Here is a 16,706-nt window from a genome sequence, read left to right on the forward strand (position 1 = left end):
AAACACAAAATCCCTGTTAGAGGGAGCTGGATCAATACTGAGAAATTCTTTGCCAGATAAAATAAGAGCAATCATTAACCTTGCTGCTTATGAATTAAATGCAAACTCCACTTTTCAGCTCACCTCTCCCACAGCATCCCCTGCAAACTTCCCTCGTTCTGCTCAGCAATTAAAGCCCAGCTCAGCCACCCAAACAAGGATTGTTACAAACAGCCTTGGAGCTCTCTTCCTTCTGTTTGGGTGTTGGAAAAAAAGAGGTGTTTCCTGATGTGGGTTGGGTGTTTTGGTGATAGGGTCTCTCCAGGCTGTTCCTTAGGTGTGGATTTGTGGATTATGGATTTATTGACAGCCCTGATGTCCCTTGGAGCAGCACGTGGAGAAAGTTGATGGCCACGCCCCAGCTCTGCACTGCTCCAGCTGTGGGGTCAAATTCCAGCCTGTTTTAATCCAGGGAAAGTCATCCAGGAGCTGGAGCTGCTGGAGAGAGCCAGAGGAGGCACCAGGATGGACAGAGGGATGGATGGAGCAGCTCTGCTGGGATTGCTCACCTGGAGAGGAGATTTGGGGTGAGCTCAGCGTGGGCTGGCAGTGAAAGATGGAGAAGCTTTGGACAGGGATGGAGGGACAGCACAAGGGGGAATGGCTTCTGACAGAGAGCAGGGTTAGAATGGATTTTAGGAGGAATATCTACAGAGACAGTTGATGTCATTGTCCATGACAAAATCTAAACCAAATTTACAAAATTATCGTCAAGATTTTAATCTCTGACAAATTATTATTCTCTCAAAACCATCAGCAGTTTCAAGTTCAAATGGAACTTTCTGTGCACATGGAATTATATTTGCTGCTACTCTTGCAGTGTTAAAAGGCTGGGGACAGAAGAGGTTTGAAGCAGGAGATGTTGAAGTAGTGTGGAACTATTTGTACATTTGTATTTACAATAAATATTTTTGCCACAGCTTTGTTTTGTTGGAGTCCTCATGTGCACAGGAGTGAATCTGCAGATCAAATTTCTACAAGAGGTACAAAGTTGTGCTGCAAGTTTTTGTTTGATTTCTTGTTTCCTTTCAGTAAATGCTGCTCCCCTGCCTGACCCTTCCATCCATCTTTGTTGTGTCACTGGGTAAGAGGCTATTGATGCATTCCTGGAAAACAGAAATATTTTTGCCTCTTGCCTGATCAATGGGATTCCTTAAAATTTGAGTTTGGCCTTCTGAATTTTAGGGAGTTTGATGCTTGCTAAGAATCTTGGCTGCTTTATGGCTTCTCAAAGATTGGCTGAGTTCTGCAGAATTAATGCTTCACCCTCAGCTCTCCACATCAGCTGAAAACCACTCCTTGCTCACATTTACCCACAGAGAGCTTTGGTGTTCAGCAGAGAGTAGATTTTGGGCTTTTTATTCCTCCTCTTACTTTCCTGTTGTTTCTTTCTTCTCTCTGCACCCAGAGATGCCTTGGCCAAGAAGGGAATGGAGCCTGCTGCTGGTCAATGGTTGATCCTGGATATATTTGTTGCAAAGCTCTTACAGGCACAAAAAAAATGCTGTAATGAAAGGCATCTATCTAAAAATAGATTCGATTCACTCAATTTCTTACAAATCATTGGTAGTTTTTTGGTTAGGATGGAAATCTGTGAAGCCAATTCTGCTTCTGGGAGCACTGTGCCATTTCTGCCAGACCCTGAAGTGAGTTTAGGTTTCACCATGAGATTATTTCGAACAGAGCCAGGTGATGCAGGAAAGATCTGGTTGAGAAACCACCACCAGCACCAAGCCACTCATGTTTTTAATGATCTCCAAATTCATGGACAACTAAGCTAAGGTACCTGCTCAGTCTCCTGGAGCTTCCAACACACGCCATAAAAACAAACCAGTCCTGGACAGAGGTGTTAAATCACACCAGAAGCATGTGGCAGCACTGTCAGGTGGCCCTGCTGATGCTCCCAGGTGGGATTTGAGGAAAGCTCAGAGCTCTCCTGCCCCAGTCCCAGCTGCAAACACCAGCCCAGGAGCTCTGTGCCCCGGGAGACTCGGGCAGGTTCAGGTGCTCCCTTTCAGGGAGCAATTCCTTGGAATAATTCCTTAATTATTCCTTGGAAATTCCAGCAAATTCCTTGAGATAATTGCTTAATCTCCCTGCCAGGTCACACAGTTGCTGTGACACCTCCTGGCTTCCAGAGCTGCAGGAACATCTGTGGCTTCCCTCGTTTCCAGGTCCATTGAAGTGTCTGATGCTCTTCCCTGCTCCCTCCTGCTCCTGGACGGGGTTTGAGGTGTGCCAGGCTGAGCTGAGGTGGATTTCTGCAGCAGCAGTGATCAGACATTTCTCTGTGGCTGCTCTGGGGTGCTGCTGAAGCTCCTGGGAGAAGTGGAGATGGTGAAAGCCACGAGCCCATCCCTGGGGAAATTCCCCTTCAGAGTGCAGTGGAAAATCCTAATTCCAATCAGGCCAGCGAGAAAGCCTTAAATAAAACACTGACCTCACAAAACTCTTTACAATGAGATCTTTCCCACCCTCCTCCTCCTCATTTCCCCCCAAAAATCGGGGGTGCTGCGATGTTCTGGCGTTTCCCTCGGGCTGTGCAGCCGCTGCACAAATTCCAGGGAGGACAGGAGCGTGTGTGGGGAGGGGGCGATTCCCAGGGGAGGCTGAAACCTCCAGGAGCCCCGCTAGGTGCGAGCTGGGCGGGTTTGGTGTGACCTGCCTGCTGCGGAGGGGGGGTTTGTGCCGGGGAGAGCGGGGGAAGAGAGAGACAGAGAGACAGAGAGACAGAGAGAGGGAGAAAAGGGGAGTGTGCAGCTCTGCCGCCGCTATCAGAGCAGGATCTGGCAGCTTTGCGAAGCTCCCCGCTCCCCGCTCTCCGCTCCGAGCATCCCGGACCTGCAGCTGGAATTGGCATGGAAGCGCCAAATGGGTTTATTTCTCCGCCACTTCTCGTTTCTCTCTCTCAGCAATAATTCACCTGAGGGCTTTTCTTCCCCCCACCTCCTTTCCTCGCGCTCTTTTTTGATGTGGAGAGAGGGGAGAAAAGGGCGTTGTGGACAGAGCGTATTTATTTGGGCAGCTTTTTGCGGCGTGTTTTAAAGAGGAGCCGGGCAGAGAGAGAGAAAGAAAGAGAGGGAAATAAAAAAAGATTAAAAAAATAAATAAAAAAAAGGGGAATAAAGAAGAAAGAAGGAAGGAGACGGCGCAGAGTGGTGGCGGCGGCAGGCGGCGAGCGGAGCGGGGCGCGGAGCGGCCGCGGGTGCGGAGCATGGGCTGGCGGCTGCTGCTGCTGGCCCTGGCGCTGGGCGGCCGCCTCGCCACCGCGCAGAACGACACGGAGCCCATCGTGCTGGAGGGCAAGTGCCTGGTGGTCTGCGACTCCAACCCGGCCCCCGACGCCAAGGGCTCGTCCTCCTCGCCGCTGGGCATCTCCGTGCGGGCGGCCAACTCCAAGGTGGCCTTCTCGGCCGTGCGGAGCACCAACCACGAGCCCTCCGAGATGAGCAACAAGACGCGCATCATCTACTTCGACCAGGTGAGCGCCGCGCCCGAGGCTCCGCGGGCTCCGCGCATCCCCCGCGCATCAACAGGTGCCGCCTCTCCCCGTCCCTGCATCCCGGAATCCGCTCCCAGGACAGCGGCAGGGCAGGGCGAGCCGAGCCGGGGGCTGCACAGGGTCCCCGCTTGTCCCCCGGGAGCGGCACCGGCCCCTCCGCAGCCGCGGCCCCGGGAGGAGCGAGAGCATCCCCGGGAGGAGCGAGAGCATCCCCGGGAGGAGCGAGAGCATCCCCGGGAGGAGCGGGGAGCGGCCCCGGGAGGAGCGAGAGCATCCCCGGGAGGAGCGAGAGCATCCCCCGGAGGAGCGAGAGCAGCCCCGGAGGAGCGGGGAGCGGCCCCGAAGGAGCGGGGAGCGGCCCGGGAGGAGCGAGAGCATCCCCGGGAGGAGCGGGGAGCGGCCCCGGAGGAGCGAGAGCATCCCTGGGAGGAGCGAGAGCAGCCCCGGAGGAGCGGGGAGCGGCCCCGGAGGAGCGAGAGCATCCCCGGGAGGAGCGAGAGCATCCCCGGGAGGAGCGGGGAGCGGCCCCGGAGGAGCGGGGAGCGGCCCCGGGAGGAGCGAGAGCATCCCCGGGAGGAGCGGGAGCAGCCCCGGGAGGAGCGGGGAGCGGCCCCGGAGGAGCGGGGAGCGGCCCCGGGAGGAGCGAGAGCATCCCCGGGAGGAGCGAGAGCAGCCCCGGGAGGAGCGGGGAGCGGTCCCGCAGGAGCCGCGGGGCAGCGCTCGGTGGTGGCACCGGCGTGGTGACATCGCCCCGAGGGGTCGGGGACAGCTCCGTGCAGCCTGGTTAGGGTTTAGACGGTTTGTGCAGCTTTGGAGAGATTTCTAAAGGATAAACCCTTTAACTTTCCCGGCACAACGGAGCCAGCTCCGCTCAGCTCACAGCAAACGTGGGTCGGTACCGGGCAGACACCGACACACGTTCTAATCCCGGCTCCCGTCCTGGGGCGAGCCCAGAGTCACTCAGACCGACGGTTCTTGTTCTGCGCCCTGCTGTGCTGAGCAGGCGGCAGCTGGAGCCAGATGTGCCACACAGCTGGCACTGCAAATGACCCCCAAACTCCATGGACAGTCCTGGAGGCTTCTGAGGGCTGTGCTTGGCTATAGCAATTAAAAATAAAGCATAATTAGGTGGTAAGAGAGCAAAATGCAGTGGTTACAGAGGGTATGTAGCATATGGATGATGCACTCATCTTGAACATTCCCCTCTGTCGCTTCTCTGTATTTAATTAAACCCAAGTTATTATTAATGCTGATAAAATTATTAATAGCTCTGGTAAAATTACTATTAGTGCTGGTAAAAGCAGCTGAAGGCTCCCAGGCAGGTTTTCTGGGCTGTGCCAGGTGCTCCAGTAAGCCAGCCTGGCTGAGACTGGGAATGGCTCCTGCTGTTCCTGCACTCCTTGCTCGCACCCGGCTCTTTGGGAAGGCAGCGTTGGCTTGGCCACTGCTTTTCAGCCAAAATCCACGTGCCTCTCCCAGAATTGGTGTTTTCATGTCGTTTTGGGGAATGATGAACAAAAGTGCCTTTTTAAAAACATGTGTGGAAGAAAGGACTTGAGGGTATGGTGCAGTAGCAAAGAAAGAAATAATACCCATCTTAGTATATTTGTACTAAAGTTATCCTACAAACACAACTAAATACCCATTTAATGAGTTATTCCAAAGTAATTGAGATAAAATTAATAAACCAGCTTAGATGTAAATTAAAATTTCCCATGGACAAATGGTTTCTGAAGTAAATAACCTGTATTTTTCTTTAGCGCTCACTACCTGTACTAATCCCCGTGCTATATTTTTCTGTTTGTAGATCCTTGTAAATGTGGGCAATTTTTTCACGTTGGAGTCTGTCTTTGTATCACCACGGAAAGGAATTTACAGTTTCAATTTTCACGTAATTAAAGTCTACCAGAGTCAAACAATTCAGGTATGTTGATGCTTATGGTTATAAAATCTTTATTTAACTGGTTTATTTAGGATAGAATATTGACTGAGCATGGGAGCATTTCATATGATTTTAAGGAAAGATAGTTTTGTTTACAGCAGCAACCTGTGGTGCTGATTTCCTAGCTAGAAGTAGAGTCCATTAATTTAAAATGAACAGAAATAAGGCAGGGTCCTCACCTCAGATAAATCAGCACAACTTCACTTCCATGCCATGAATATCTGGGTGGCATAAAGGATTCCATCGGATGAGTGATCCAAGAGTAAAACAGAACTCTGAATTTCATTTAAATGCTGTTGAAGAGTCGTGTTTTGCTCCAGGTTATACTCACAGTGTGGAACACAGGAGCTCTGGGTACCAGATTTGAGACTGGAACAGATTCCAAAACCAGATTTGGTTTTGGAACCATTTGTGCCCTGGCATCTGGTGCCAGGTACCTGGTTATGCCCTCGGTGTGCTGAGGACCAAGGTTGGTTATATCCCTATAGCAATGTCTTCTAGGGAACCTTTACAGCAATTTAAACTTATTTTTTTTTCACCATACAATGTATAAAAGGTGTGTGATATATTAGAGAAAAGGGGTAATTCTGCACTTCCTTCTGCTGCTTAATAGCAACGGAGCTGCTTAATTAAATACAAGCTGGAAAAGCCTTTTAATTCCTGAACAGCCAACAGCAAATTCCTTGAGATAATTTCTTAATCTCCCTGCCAGGTCACACAGTTGCTGTGACACCTCCTGGCTTCCAGAGCTGCAGGAACATCTGTGGCTTCCCTCGTTTCCAGGTCCATTGAAGTGTCTGATGCTCTCACCTGCTCCCTCCTGCTCCTGGACGGGGTTTGAGGTGTGCCAGGCTGAGCTGAGGTGGATTTCTGCAGCAGCAGTGATCAGACATTTCTCTGTGGCTGCTCTGGGGTGCTGCTGAAGCTCCTGGGAGAAGTGGAGATGGTGAAAGCCACGAGCCCATCCCTGGGGAAATTCCCCTTCAGAGTGCAGTGGAAAATCCTAATTCCAATCAGGCCAGCGAGAAAGCCTTAAATAAAACACTGACCTCACAAAACTCTCTTTACATCTGTTTAATGTGCTCAAAAAATGTTCCTTTCACTCTCTGGCACGCTGAAGGTTTTAAGAACTGCATGTCAGCCCCTCAGTGGATTGAAAATGCCCATTGCCAAGGAAGATGCCAAGCCTTGGCTTCTGGAAGTCCAGCTCAGACTCTGGGATTTCACAAACCAGGAGCTCGAATCTGGGAGTCTGGGGCTTGTGGCAGGGGATGTTCCAGCCTGTGGCTCATGGCACGGAATATTTGATGGATTAAAGATTCTGGAGTGATGGATGGGTTTGCTTGGCCCCGTTTTAGAGCAGCCAGTGTGAGACCATGCCCTGCAAACCTGTCATGTGTCTTCTGGTGTGATTAAATTCCTTGGCCAGATGATTCCAGGTGAACCTGATGGAACAGAAAGAGTGAGAAACCCAAGCCAAGCAATGAGTAAAGCCCTGATGCCCTTTTCCTGGATGTAAATGGGGAGGAGAACCAGAAACCATTGCAGTGGATCCAACTGCTTTGAGTCTCAGCCACATCCAGCCCCACTAAATCACCTGCAGGCTCCCCACACAAGTGATGTTGCTCTGCCCCCACAACATCTGTTAGAGCCATTAAATATCATTAAACTGCAATTGGTTCCCTGGAGACACCTGATTAAGTGGATTTCCCAGACAGGTGAATCCCAAATAAATGCCAGCCTCTGCTGCCCTGACTTCTGCTGAGCACTAATTTATTCTGTGGTGACTCCCATTAAAATTAATGGGACCATATGCAAGGCCAGCACAGTGGATGTGGGTAAACATCCCATAATTCACCCCCTGTGACTGCGTTAGAGCTGCTTGGAAAGGAAAAACAGCAAAGCTGATCGCTTGCCATGGGGGAAATGAAAAATGCCCATTCCCCAGGCCCTGCCCATCTTTATTTAGGGATGCTCCTTTCAGAGCAGAGGCTGTGCTGGCTTCAGAAGTGTTTTATAGAAAAAATGGAGCCAGTTTATAGAGCTAAAAATCTGTTCTAAACATCAGAACTAAGCTGTCATCAGTATTGAGAGTGACACACGTTTTGTTCCCAGTGAGGTGTAAGCACCAGCAAACTGTGCTGCTTCTGGCACCTCATGTAACATCTCTGGGTGCCCAAATTTCTTGAAAATATATTTTTATTTTTCTTATGGGACTAACTAACCCCTGAGACAGGCAAAGCTGGATCAGCTGAGGTGATGCCTCACTCAGCTGCAGGTCCAGCTCATGAACATCCACGTGCTTGTGCCAGATAAATGTCATTACTAGTTTAAAACAACCCAAAAAGCACTGAAGATTGGGCCCTTGCACTGTGGTTCATATTCAGGGGCAGCTGTTGATGTTTTGCAGTTAATTAGAGCTTCTCAGGGGCTCTCTTGCAGGTGAATTTGATGCTGAATGGGAAGCCAGTGATCTCTGCTTTTGCTGGGGACAAGGACGTCACCCGTGAAGCCGCCACCAACGGGGTCCTGCTCTACCTGGACAAGGAGGACAAGGTTTACCTGAAGCTGGAGAAAGGAAATCTGGTTGGTGGGTGGCAGTACTCGACATTCTCTGGCTTCCTGGTCTTCCCCCTGTAAAGTCAATTTGCCCGTGACGTTCATCCAGGTGTGGACTCACCCTCGCCCCTGTTCCATGAAGGTCGTTCTGTCATCCTGGGAGTGGTGGTTCTTTATTGCTTTCTCACGGGTGATTTTGGATTCTCTCCACGGATTTTGGCCCCATCTGAGCTACTCAGAAGTTCCACAGAATTCTGTGTGTCCAGATATGATATCTTTGGCCTGAGACTAAAGCAGACAATAAATATCAACGCTTATGGTTTCAGCCTAAAGCTGCCTGCAAGATTTATTCCAATTTCACTCCCTGGATTCGGGGAAGAAGTGGATTTTCTTCAACTGTGAAAAGACTGGCACCGAGTCTTTCATGTAGGAGAGTTTGAGTTCAGACTTCAAGCAAGAGTTAGTGTGTTCTGCCAAAGAGCTGTGCACTGATATGTTGGTCATGTTCCTGTCCTACCTGCTCTGCCACCATCCATCCCTTGTCTTGGAGAGGTCATTCCCATTGCTAAGTGGCTGCTGGAGCTCTCCTCTGCGTGTTGTGTGCTGGATGGTTCACCCAAATATTTGAGCTCAGTCACAACCAAGCCCAGCCTCCATAAATCTGAGGGGCTGTGGGTGTGTTTTGGTTGGATATGGAAGGGGTTCCTCTTTTCCACGTGCTGATTCCTAAAAGGAAAAGCAAATTTTGACCATTCAGGGTTAAAGGTGGTCATGCAGGCACAGCTTTGCTCAGCAGCTTTGCCCTGCAGGACACCTCACACTTGTTCTTCAATTTTAATTAACTTGATTGATAATTACTGCTTTATTCAGCTCCTGAGGGATTCCTTCCTTAGACACAACCACTTTGCCAGCTGGAGATGAGATGCCCCTTGTTTGTATTTCTGTGTATTTCCAACCCTTCTGTTGTGTTAAAGGTCTTATCAGGTTTTGCCTTAACTCCACAGGTGTACAAAACTTTAGATTATTTGTTTAACGAATATGAAAGGCAAATAACTGATACCTAACTTGGTACAAAAGCTTCCCAGCTTTTTCTACAGGTCATGTGAATTCATAAATTATTTATTATCTCATTGTTCCACAATAAAGATTAACACATGTTAGCTGAATTTTTTGACTTTTGGATTTTGGGAGTTGCTTCATACTATTTTTTTTTATTGTGTATTATTATTATATGAAAAATGGAAGCTTTTGGGATTCACAGAAACTATCCTAGGAGGCAGAAAAACTGCAATGGGTTAATCTGGCAGAATCCTGGAGGTAATCAGAGTGATCTAGAAATAACCTATGCATTTTATTTAAAAACAGAATTTAGGCAGAAATCCTGGCCTCACTGAAGTTGGTGCTAAGAATCACATTGATTCCAAAGGATTTTGGAAGAAACCTCTGCTTTAGGTTCTGCCATCAGCATCAAACTCCAGCGCCATCAGATTGAATATTCAATAAAATCATTTTCCCATGAGCTGCTAATGAAACCTTCACCCCTCGTGCCCCAAATACACGGAATTGATGGATCCTTGTGCCTTGCATATCAGGAAGGATGTGGTTCTAAATTAAAAATTTCTGTGTACTTGAAAATGTTTGTGGGTGGAAGCATCTGCAGCAACCTGGGAGCTTCCCTGGAAGCCCCTTTGGGCTGGGATTTGCTGCTTTTGGGATCTGTTTCCACTTCCTTCCCCTGCAGTGTGTCCTGCTGGAATTTCACAGATTGGAAATCTCATTCCTGGCTGCTTGGAAACAGCAAATAAAAATATTTATATACATATATAAATAATATATTCGATGAATAATATAATATATAATATTTATGTATTTATATAAATATAATATAAAAATATTTCCTCGTGGAAATATCAGGGAATTGGTGGCACAGCTTTGAGCCCAAATTCCCGATTTTTCCTCAGCTACCACACAGGAGATTTCGGGCTGTTTCAGGAGGACTGGTGGGTGCTTTGCACTCCTGTAAGTCAGACAGGAGGTGATTTTTTCAACACACAATTTTGTTTCTGTACTGACCACTGCAGCTGGGGAAGAAGAGGAAGGACCTGGCAAGGAGGTGAATGATCCACGCTGCTGAAAAATATTCAAAAGTTGTGATGACCAATCAAAATGTGTTCTTGCTGTACCCCAAAATGTGTGTATATAAATATATGTATATCTAAACCACCTGGAATTGCAGATCATAGTTTGCATGATGTTATAAAGAGGTTACTTGTCCTAAGAGTTTATTTCAGATGGGAGCATTGGTGTTTTTGTATAAAATGGGTTAAATCTGCCATCTCCCCTCGCCCATGGATATATCTGTAATGTGAAAGAAATGTTGCTACTGAGACAGAAGAAAAATGGCATTAAAGGTGTCAGTATAATTTCGGAATCATCAAATGTATCTAACTTCTTTAATTTGTGAACATATGAGCTTTAAAGGCTCCTTTAGCACCCAGCAATAATCCTGAGCTATCTCAATATTGCTTTGATTGCCCCTCAGCAAAACATTTCTGATTTCTTCAGAACCATTCATGCTTATTTAAACTTGAGCTGGAGAGGCTGGGGAGTTATTCACTGAAGGGGTTCATTTGGATGGAAAAGCTTCTAAAACCAGAATTGCCAATTCATTCTCGCGCTGGTTAAAGGAGAGGTTGAAGTGGAGCTGCTGTGATCACACTGAGGTGGCCTCTGGGGACAGGCAGCTCACACTTGAACATTTAAATAAGAACAAACTGTGGGGTTTAGACACGACTTGAGCTACCAGACCTTGCCCTCATTTTTATTTTGCTGTCCCACCTCAGCTGTGCCAGCAGGAGCTGCTCCCAAAAAAAAAAAAATATATGAGCCAGGCTGGAAAATAAAATTCCTTTTCCTTCATGTCCTGCCACAGCATTTTCCTGTTGAGAAGCTCAGCAGACACTTCATTTTTTTGCAGGGTATTTGTGATTCGAGGTTTGATTGTTTTCAAAGAGCTGCAGCCCTGCCCTGAGCTGCTCTGTGAAGGTTGGAGCTGAATTTCTGATCCTCTGCAGACCCATGGATTTTGGGGAGGGCACAATCCTCCCCCTGCTGCACCAGGTGAGGATCCAAACCCACATCCTTTACCCCCTCTGCAGAACTTCGCCCCTCACAAAGGCTGATGGTGCCAGGAAACTTTTTAACCACATGTGGTAAGGACAAAAGAAAGAGAATAAGAGATTTATTTATTTTTCTCTTTCTGAGAATAATAGATTTATTTTATTATCAGTTATTTCTTTGTTGCTTTTTAATCTGGTTTATTCATATTTTATCTGTATTTTTTTGTGAAGCTGAGGGGGAAATCCCTCTATTTTCTTTTCTTTCACTCCTCAGTAATGTAAATTAAATGCTGTTGGAAGAGCCAGCTCTCCCTGCTTGCCTCTGCTCATCCAGTGCAGAAATCTGCTCTGCCTGCTGAATCCTCTGTGCTGTGAGCAATTTGGGCTGCACAAGCCAAAAAACTGCAGAGCCCAAAAAAATCCTGTTCAAAAGAACTTGGTGGCAAAAGTATTTTTAGAAAGCAACCGAGGTAGCTTTGAAATTTTCACAAGCTCTTTTGTCACGAAATAAAAAAGAAAAACCAACTTTGAAACACAGAAAAGGAAAACACATTCCCGTTTTTTAAACAAGCTTTATGTGTGGTTTATGTTACATCATTTTCTAGCGGTGTCTGAACATTTTAGGATTTTATGAGTGTTAATTCAATCACTTGGGCCTTTTTATGGCTCAGCAAGTGTTGCAACCTACTGAGAAAATGGGGACAGGGTTTGGGAGATAATTCCAGGTGCCAACACATCCAATCCTGGCCCTGTTCAGTTTGCTGGACCAATCCTTCTTCTGAGACAGGACATTTTTTAAATACAAAGGATGGTTCTGGAGTAAATGGAATTCTGCTGTATTTCCCCCTTCCATATTATAGCTACACACCATTCCTAGAAAGAGGAATGCAGTGGAAGAGTCTGAGGTGCCTGAAGAATTTCCCAATTAGCTGCCAACTCTTGTTTAAGCCCCCAGAGGAGCACAGCTGCACACTGAGCAGTTTTACAAGCAGGTTTTGGAACAGAGAAATAAATGCAAGGAGCTCTATGTCATAATCACACCAAGGAGCTGAGCCATTAATATGAAATATAGGCTGAAGAAAACAGAAAAATGTTCTTTTCCTTGATGTTCTCCTCCTTTATGGGGGGTTATGAGCTGGGAACATCTTTCACCTCAGCAATGCACGGTGCCCTTTATATTAAGAGCTCTTTAAAATATTCAAACTCTTTGTCTTCTAAAGATAACATCACCCAGATAACTCAATGGAAATACATGAAGGTGCCCAGGGACAGAATTTATTGGCTGGCACATGCCACAACAACATATTTGTTGTGCTCTTGCTGTCCAGACAGAAAAGGCTCCTTTGAGAAAAGAAAATTGTCTTAGACCCTCAGCTGAAGTTATTTATCTGTTGCTGGTTGGGAATGGGGAGGGGAATAAAACCCTTTCCTACCCTAGGGGGAATTAATATAAAGAATGTTGATAAAATCAGTGCTCTTTCCCTTCCCTTTCCCTTCCCTTTCCCTTCCCTTTCCCTTAACCAACTCAGCTCAGTTACCCAACACTATGAAATTTGGGCAGTTTTTAAACTTTTTTTTTTCTTTATTTTCATTAATTAATTAATCTCCCTGGGCACTGAAGGAAGACACTGAAGGGACCTTCAATGCCAGGAAAATGGAAATAATTGCAGGCACCAGCTGCAGGAATCAGAGTCCAGGTGGAACTGCTCAGTGCAACCCAGATTTCCAGGCAGAACAGGAGATAACACGAGTTACAGATCTCTTTAAGGACACCTCATCCCTCATTTCTTGGAGAGAAACAAACTCTGGCTCATTTCTAGAAAGCCAAATAATGGAAACATTTGGAGAATGAATACCTAAAGCACAGGAATGCTGAGGAACATCAGGGCTGTGTAAGAAATGAATTCTCCAGCAGCATCGAGTGTTTTACTTTTTCTGGAGTGTTTAAATGGATTTCTACAAAAATAATAAAAGGCTTCTGGAGGAGATAACTCCAAGCCCATCTATCTCTGTTGCCTTGAATTCAATAGTGGTTAAGTGAGATAGTCTGGGCTTATTCTGCTGCAAACACTGATTCAGTGGGCAGGATTCAGCTGTCAGCTCCTCTTTGTGCAGGAATTATTTCTGCACAAGAAGATGCTTTTCTTCAGGTCTCTGAGAGACAGCTGAGGCTTGCAGCTCTGATCACAGAACAGGAAACGTGCAGAGTTCAAAAGCCTGACTTGGGGCTGCAGCCCTGGCTCTTTGGAAGCTGGATTGAATATTCTGCACATCCCTCTGGTGGAAAAGGCTTTTTTGTGCTTGTAGGTGTCAGTCCTGCCTCAGACACGGGGGTGGCTGAAATGAGGTTTCCAGTAATGACAGCAGCCAAGAGAAAAACTGTGAGCACCTCTAAACTCTGATGATTTGTCAGCAGCTCGCCCTGAGAGCAGCAGTGGCACTGATCTGAGGGTTTACAGTGAAAGGCTGCTCAGCAGTGATTTATTAAAAATAAGGATATTGATCAAGTACCGATATCCAACTGTGACAGGGGACAAAAACTCTCTAACAGTTTAAAGTTAGAAAGTGTGTGTTTATTGTGTGTGGGATCGCTCCCAAATCCACACCGCAGCTTCCAGGTGATTACAGAGCCCTTTTATCCATCCAAGTGTTGAATACCCAAAATACAAATCCATATTCATCATTTTGCTACATCCCATTCCTCACTTTGTATGCTAATCATTTCAAAATCTATTCAGCATGCGTGGTTTGTTCCTTGAAATGGGTCTGTGTCCCTTCCATGGGGAGGGGTCCCAAAATGAGGAAGTCAATGAAGTCTTCCTCGTTCTGGCCTTTCTACCTTTTCAATGCAAATATGACAAATGAACTCTTGGTAGAACTCCCATTCCTTGGCTTCAGTTGGTTTCAGAACAGAGGAGCCCCACAATTGTCTGATGTTCCTAAAAGCTCTTTGTCAGTTTGTGTATTCTTCATTATAAACCAGCTAACTCAACATTGTGCTGACGAGCAATCAATTATTAGTTAACTACCAACTCTTAACTTCATCAAGGCCTACACATTTATTTTAATTAACTCTAGTCAGGCTTATCTCTAACTAAAATCTCCGCTCCTCTAAAATCTCTAAATTCCTTAGAATGTACGTTTCAGCAGAGCAGGACAAAATGCAGCAAACACATTTGGTGGAGGAAAAAAGTGACAGCTCACAATATTTAATTATTTATTAGGCGCAGGGAAAAAGAGCAAAGCCTGATGTGCAGCAGCACCTGCAAAACTTGCTGAAATAACATTCAAAAAATCACAACAGGAACACACTTTTTAAACAATCAATCAATCAATCAATCAATCATTCTGTAAGCACTGCAGGTTGTGCAACTTTGGGGCAAGCCAGGGGTGCTATAAACTGAGTTTCCCCCTCTTTTTAAATCTGAGTTTAAGGTGCTCAGAAGGGCATTGTTGGGTTTTTTCTGGAAAGCTCAGCTAAGGAATTTGCTTTTCATGATGCCCGGGAGGGTCCCCACAAAGTAATAAGTCAGCATCATTTCCTAGCTGCAGCTGATAGCATTTATTGCTAATTTTTAAACCCTTCTTTAAAAGAAAACAAGTCTGTGGCTGCATTGCACCCACAGGAATAATCTTTCTTTTCCTCAGTTTGGTAATTCAATTGTGACTTGTAAACTTGTGCAGCTGTAGCAAAAAAAAAAAAAATCTTCAGTCAACTCTAATCTATCTTGAGGAGAGTAAAAAGTGCCTACCAGCACTGGGGTAGTAAATCCTGGCTGCTTTATTAAATAAATGTAGAATTTCACTCAGCAGCCTTAAGGAAGAAGAGTTTTAAAATATCTGAACGATTTAGCACGTTCTGAAGCTGAATAAAGAGTGATTGAATTTTGGTGTGAGATATAGACTGATGACAACCCAAATCCCCCTGAAATGGACTTGGAAATTTCCATTTCTTGGCCATTATTGGTGTCTCCTGAATGGGGCAGACAAACCAGAACTGTCTGAGGATCACAGGATTTCTACCACTGGAAAAACAAACTCTAAACAGATCCCAAAAGCTATTTATTGTTGTTACTGGACACAAAATGAGTATACAGAAGTTTGGTGAGTTTAAGAGAGAAAAAGAGAGCACAGAAATCCATTCCTGCACTGGGACAGGGCTCAAAGTGCTGCAAACCTGGGGCTGCCCCAGCCCAGAGCTGGGGACTGGGTGGGAAGGAGCAGAGGGACACATCCACACTCACCCTGGGGAGGAAATTTGGGGGGATTTTTGGAGCAGAACTGGCTGAGAGCCTGGGACTGCAAATCCAGCAAGTTAAAGTGAGTGTATGAGGTGACAAGGACATCTGCTGCTGGTTTGGTTTTTTCTTGAATATGACCTCATCATGCAAAAGTAAGAAAATCAACTTTATTGCCTTGGTCTGGCAGGAACTGATCTACTCCGCGGATGATCTATGGATCCAACAAATCCTGAAAATGAAAAGTTCTTACCTGATACAGGACACTTCCTCCAGGAAATGACACAAATTGCTGAGTGATGTGTGGAGAGAATTCTAATCTGCAAGTCTTGAATTTCAGATTTCCAGGGGTGCAAGAGCTGGACTGAGCACCCAGAGCCCTAATTCACCCCTGAGATCCCAGTCAAAGTCACATCCAAATGCAAAATGGAATTGCTTCTGCAGGAATCCTGGGAGAAAATCATGAATATTTCATGCTGGGACTTGAGCTGGGCTCATTCTTGTTCCTGCTCCTGCTTATTTAATATCCACTGAAGTGCCAGGGCCGGGCTGGATGGGGTTTGGAACGAGCTGGGGCAGTGGAAGGTGCCAGGGGGGGACTGAGATCATCTCCAAGCTCCCTTCCAACCCAAACCACCCTGGGATTTTCTATTTACAGCTTTGCAAAGCTATAGACACAGAAATCAAATTAACAGCCTGAAATACGTGGCCACAGAGAAATACCTTCTAATGGGACCACAGCTTGGGAAACCCTTGAGGGAAGGAAATTGATTGCTAATTGTCCATTATCTAACCAAAGCAGGGGGGCAAAATTAGTCCTGATTAATAAAGTTGTACCAAATCAACCACTGAGTTCCTCTCCCTGCCTCCTGCCAGGGCTTTTTGGATGCCAAGTGCAGGTGCAGATAATTCAGGCTGAAATGAGCAGATAAACAAAATAAACAAACAGATAAATAATAGATAACAACCAGATCGCATGATCCCCATTTATTTATTTATATATATTTACAGCACATTTCTTTATTTATATAAAGAAATAATAAAATGTGATAAATGTGATAATGTGATTTATAAATAAACAAAGAAATAAAAATAAATAAAATTAAATAAACAAATAAAGGGGATAATGTGATTTATAAATAAATAAATAAATAAATAAATAAATAAATGTGCCTGTGATTTACTTTTAATTTGTAAAAAATTTGCCCTATTTACTAAAGCCCCCCTCCTTCAGATCCCCTCCCTGGGTCAGAGTGGGGATAAAGAGCAGCAGAAGAAAAAGGGTTTGAGCTCAGTCTGGAGTAAGA

General features: G+C 45.9%; 1 protein-coding gene across 1 annotated transcript; it reads left to right on the top strand.

Moving 5' to 3' along the window:
• The first annotated feature begins 2,770 nt into the window (after positions 1-2,770).
• CBLN4 (cerebellin 4 precursor) lies at positions 2,771-9,208 on the top strand. Its single transcript, XM_021534047.3, has 3 exons — positions 2,771-3,520; positions 5,349-5,465; positions 7,926-9,208. The coding sequence occupies exons 1-3, from the start codon at positions 3,254-3,256 to the stop codon at positions 8,121-8,123; spliced, it is 582 nt and encodes a 193-aa protein (XP_021389722.1). The 5' UTR covers positions 2,771-3,253; the 3' UTR covers positions 8,124-9,208.
• The last annotated feature ends 7,498 nt before the right edge of the window (positions 9,209-16,706 follow it).

Source organism: Lonchura striata, chromosome 20 (genome assembly GCF_050655825.1).
Source record: "Lonchura striata isolate lonStrDom1 chromosome 20, ASM5065582v1, whole genome shotgun sequence".
Lineage (NCBI taxonomy): Eukaryota > Metazoa > Chordata > Aves > Passeriformes > Estrildidae > Lonchura > Lonchura striata.

Excerpts from the sequence above, each read along its gene's own strand:
- CBLN4 (XM_021534047.3), top strand. The coding sequence starts at position 3,254 with ATGGGCTGGCGGCTGCTGCTGCTGGCCCTGGCGCTGGGCGGCCGCCTC. Across the intron at positions 3,521-5,348 it reads GCATCATCTACTTCGACCAG|ATCCTTGTAAATGTGGGCAA; the intron begins GTGAGCGCCGCG and ends TTCTGTTTGTAG. Across the intron at positions 5,466-7,925 it reads ACCAGAGTCAAACAATTCAG|GTGAATTTGATGCTGAATGG; the intron begins GTATGTTGATGC and ends GCTCTCTTGCAG.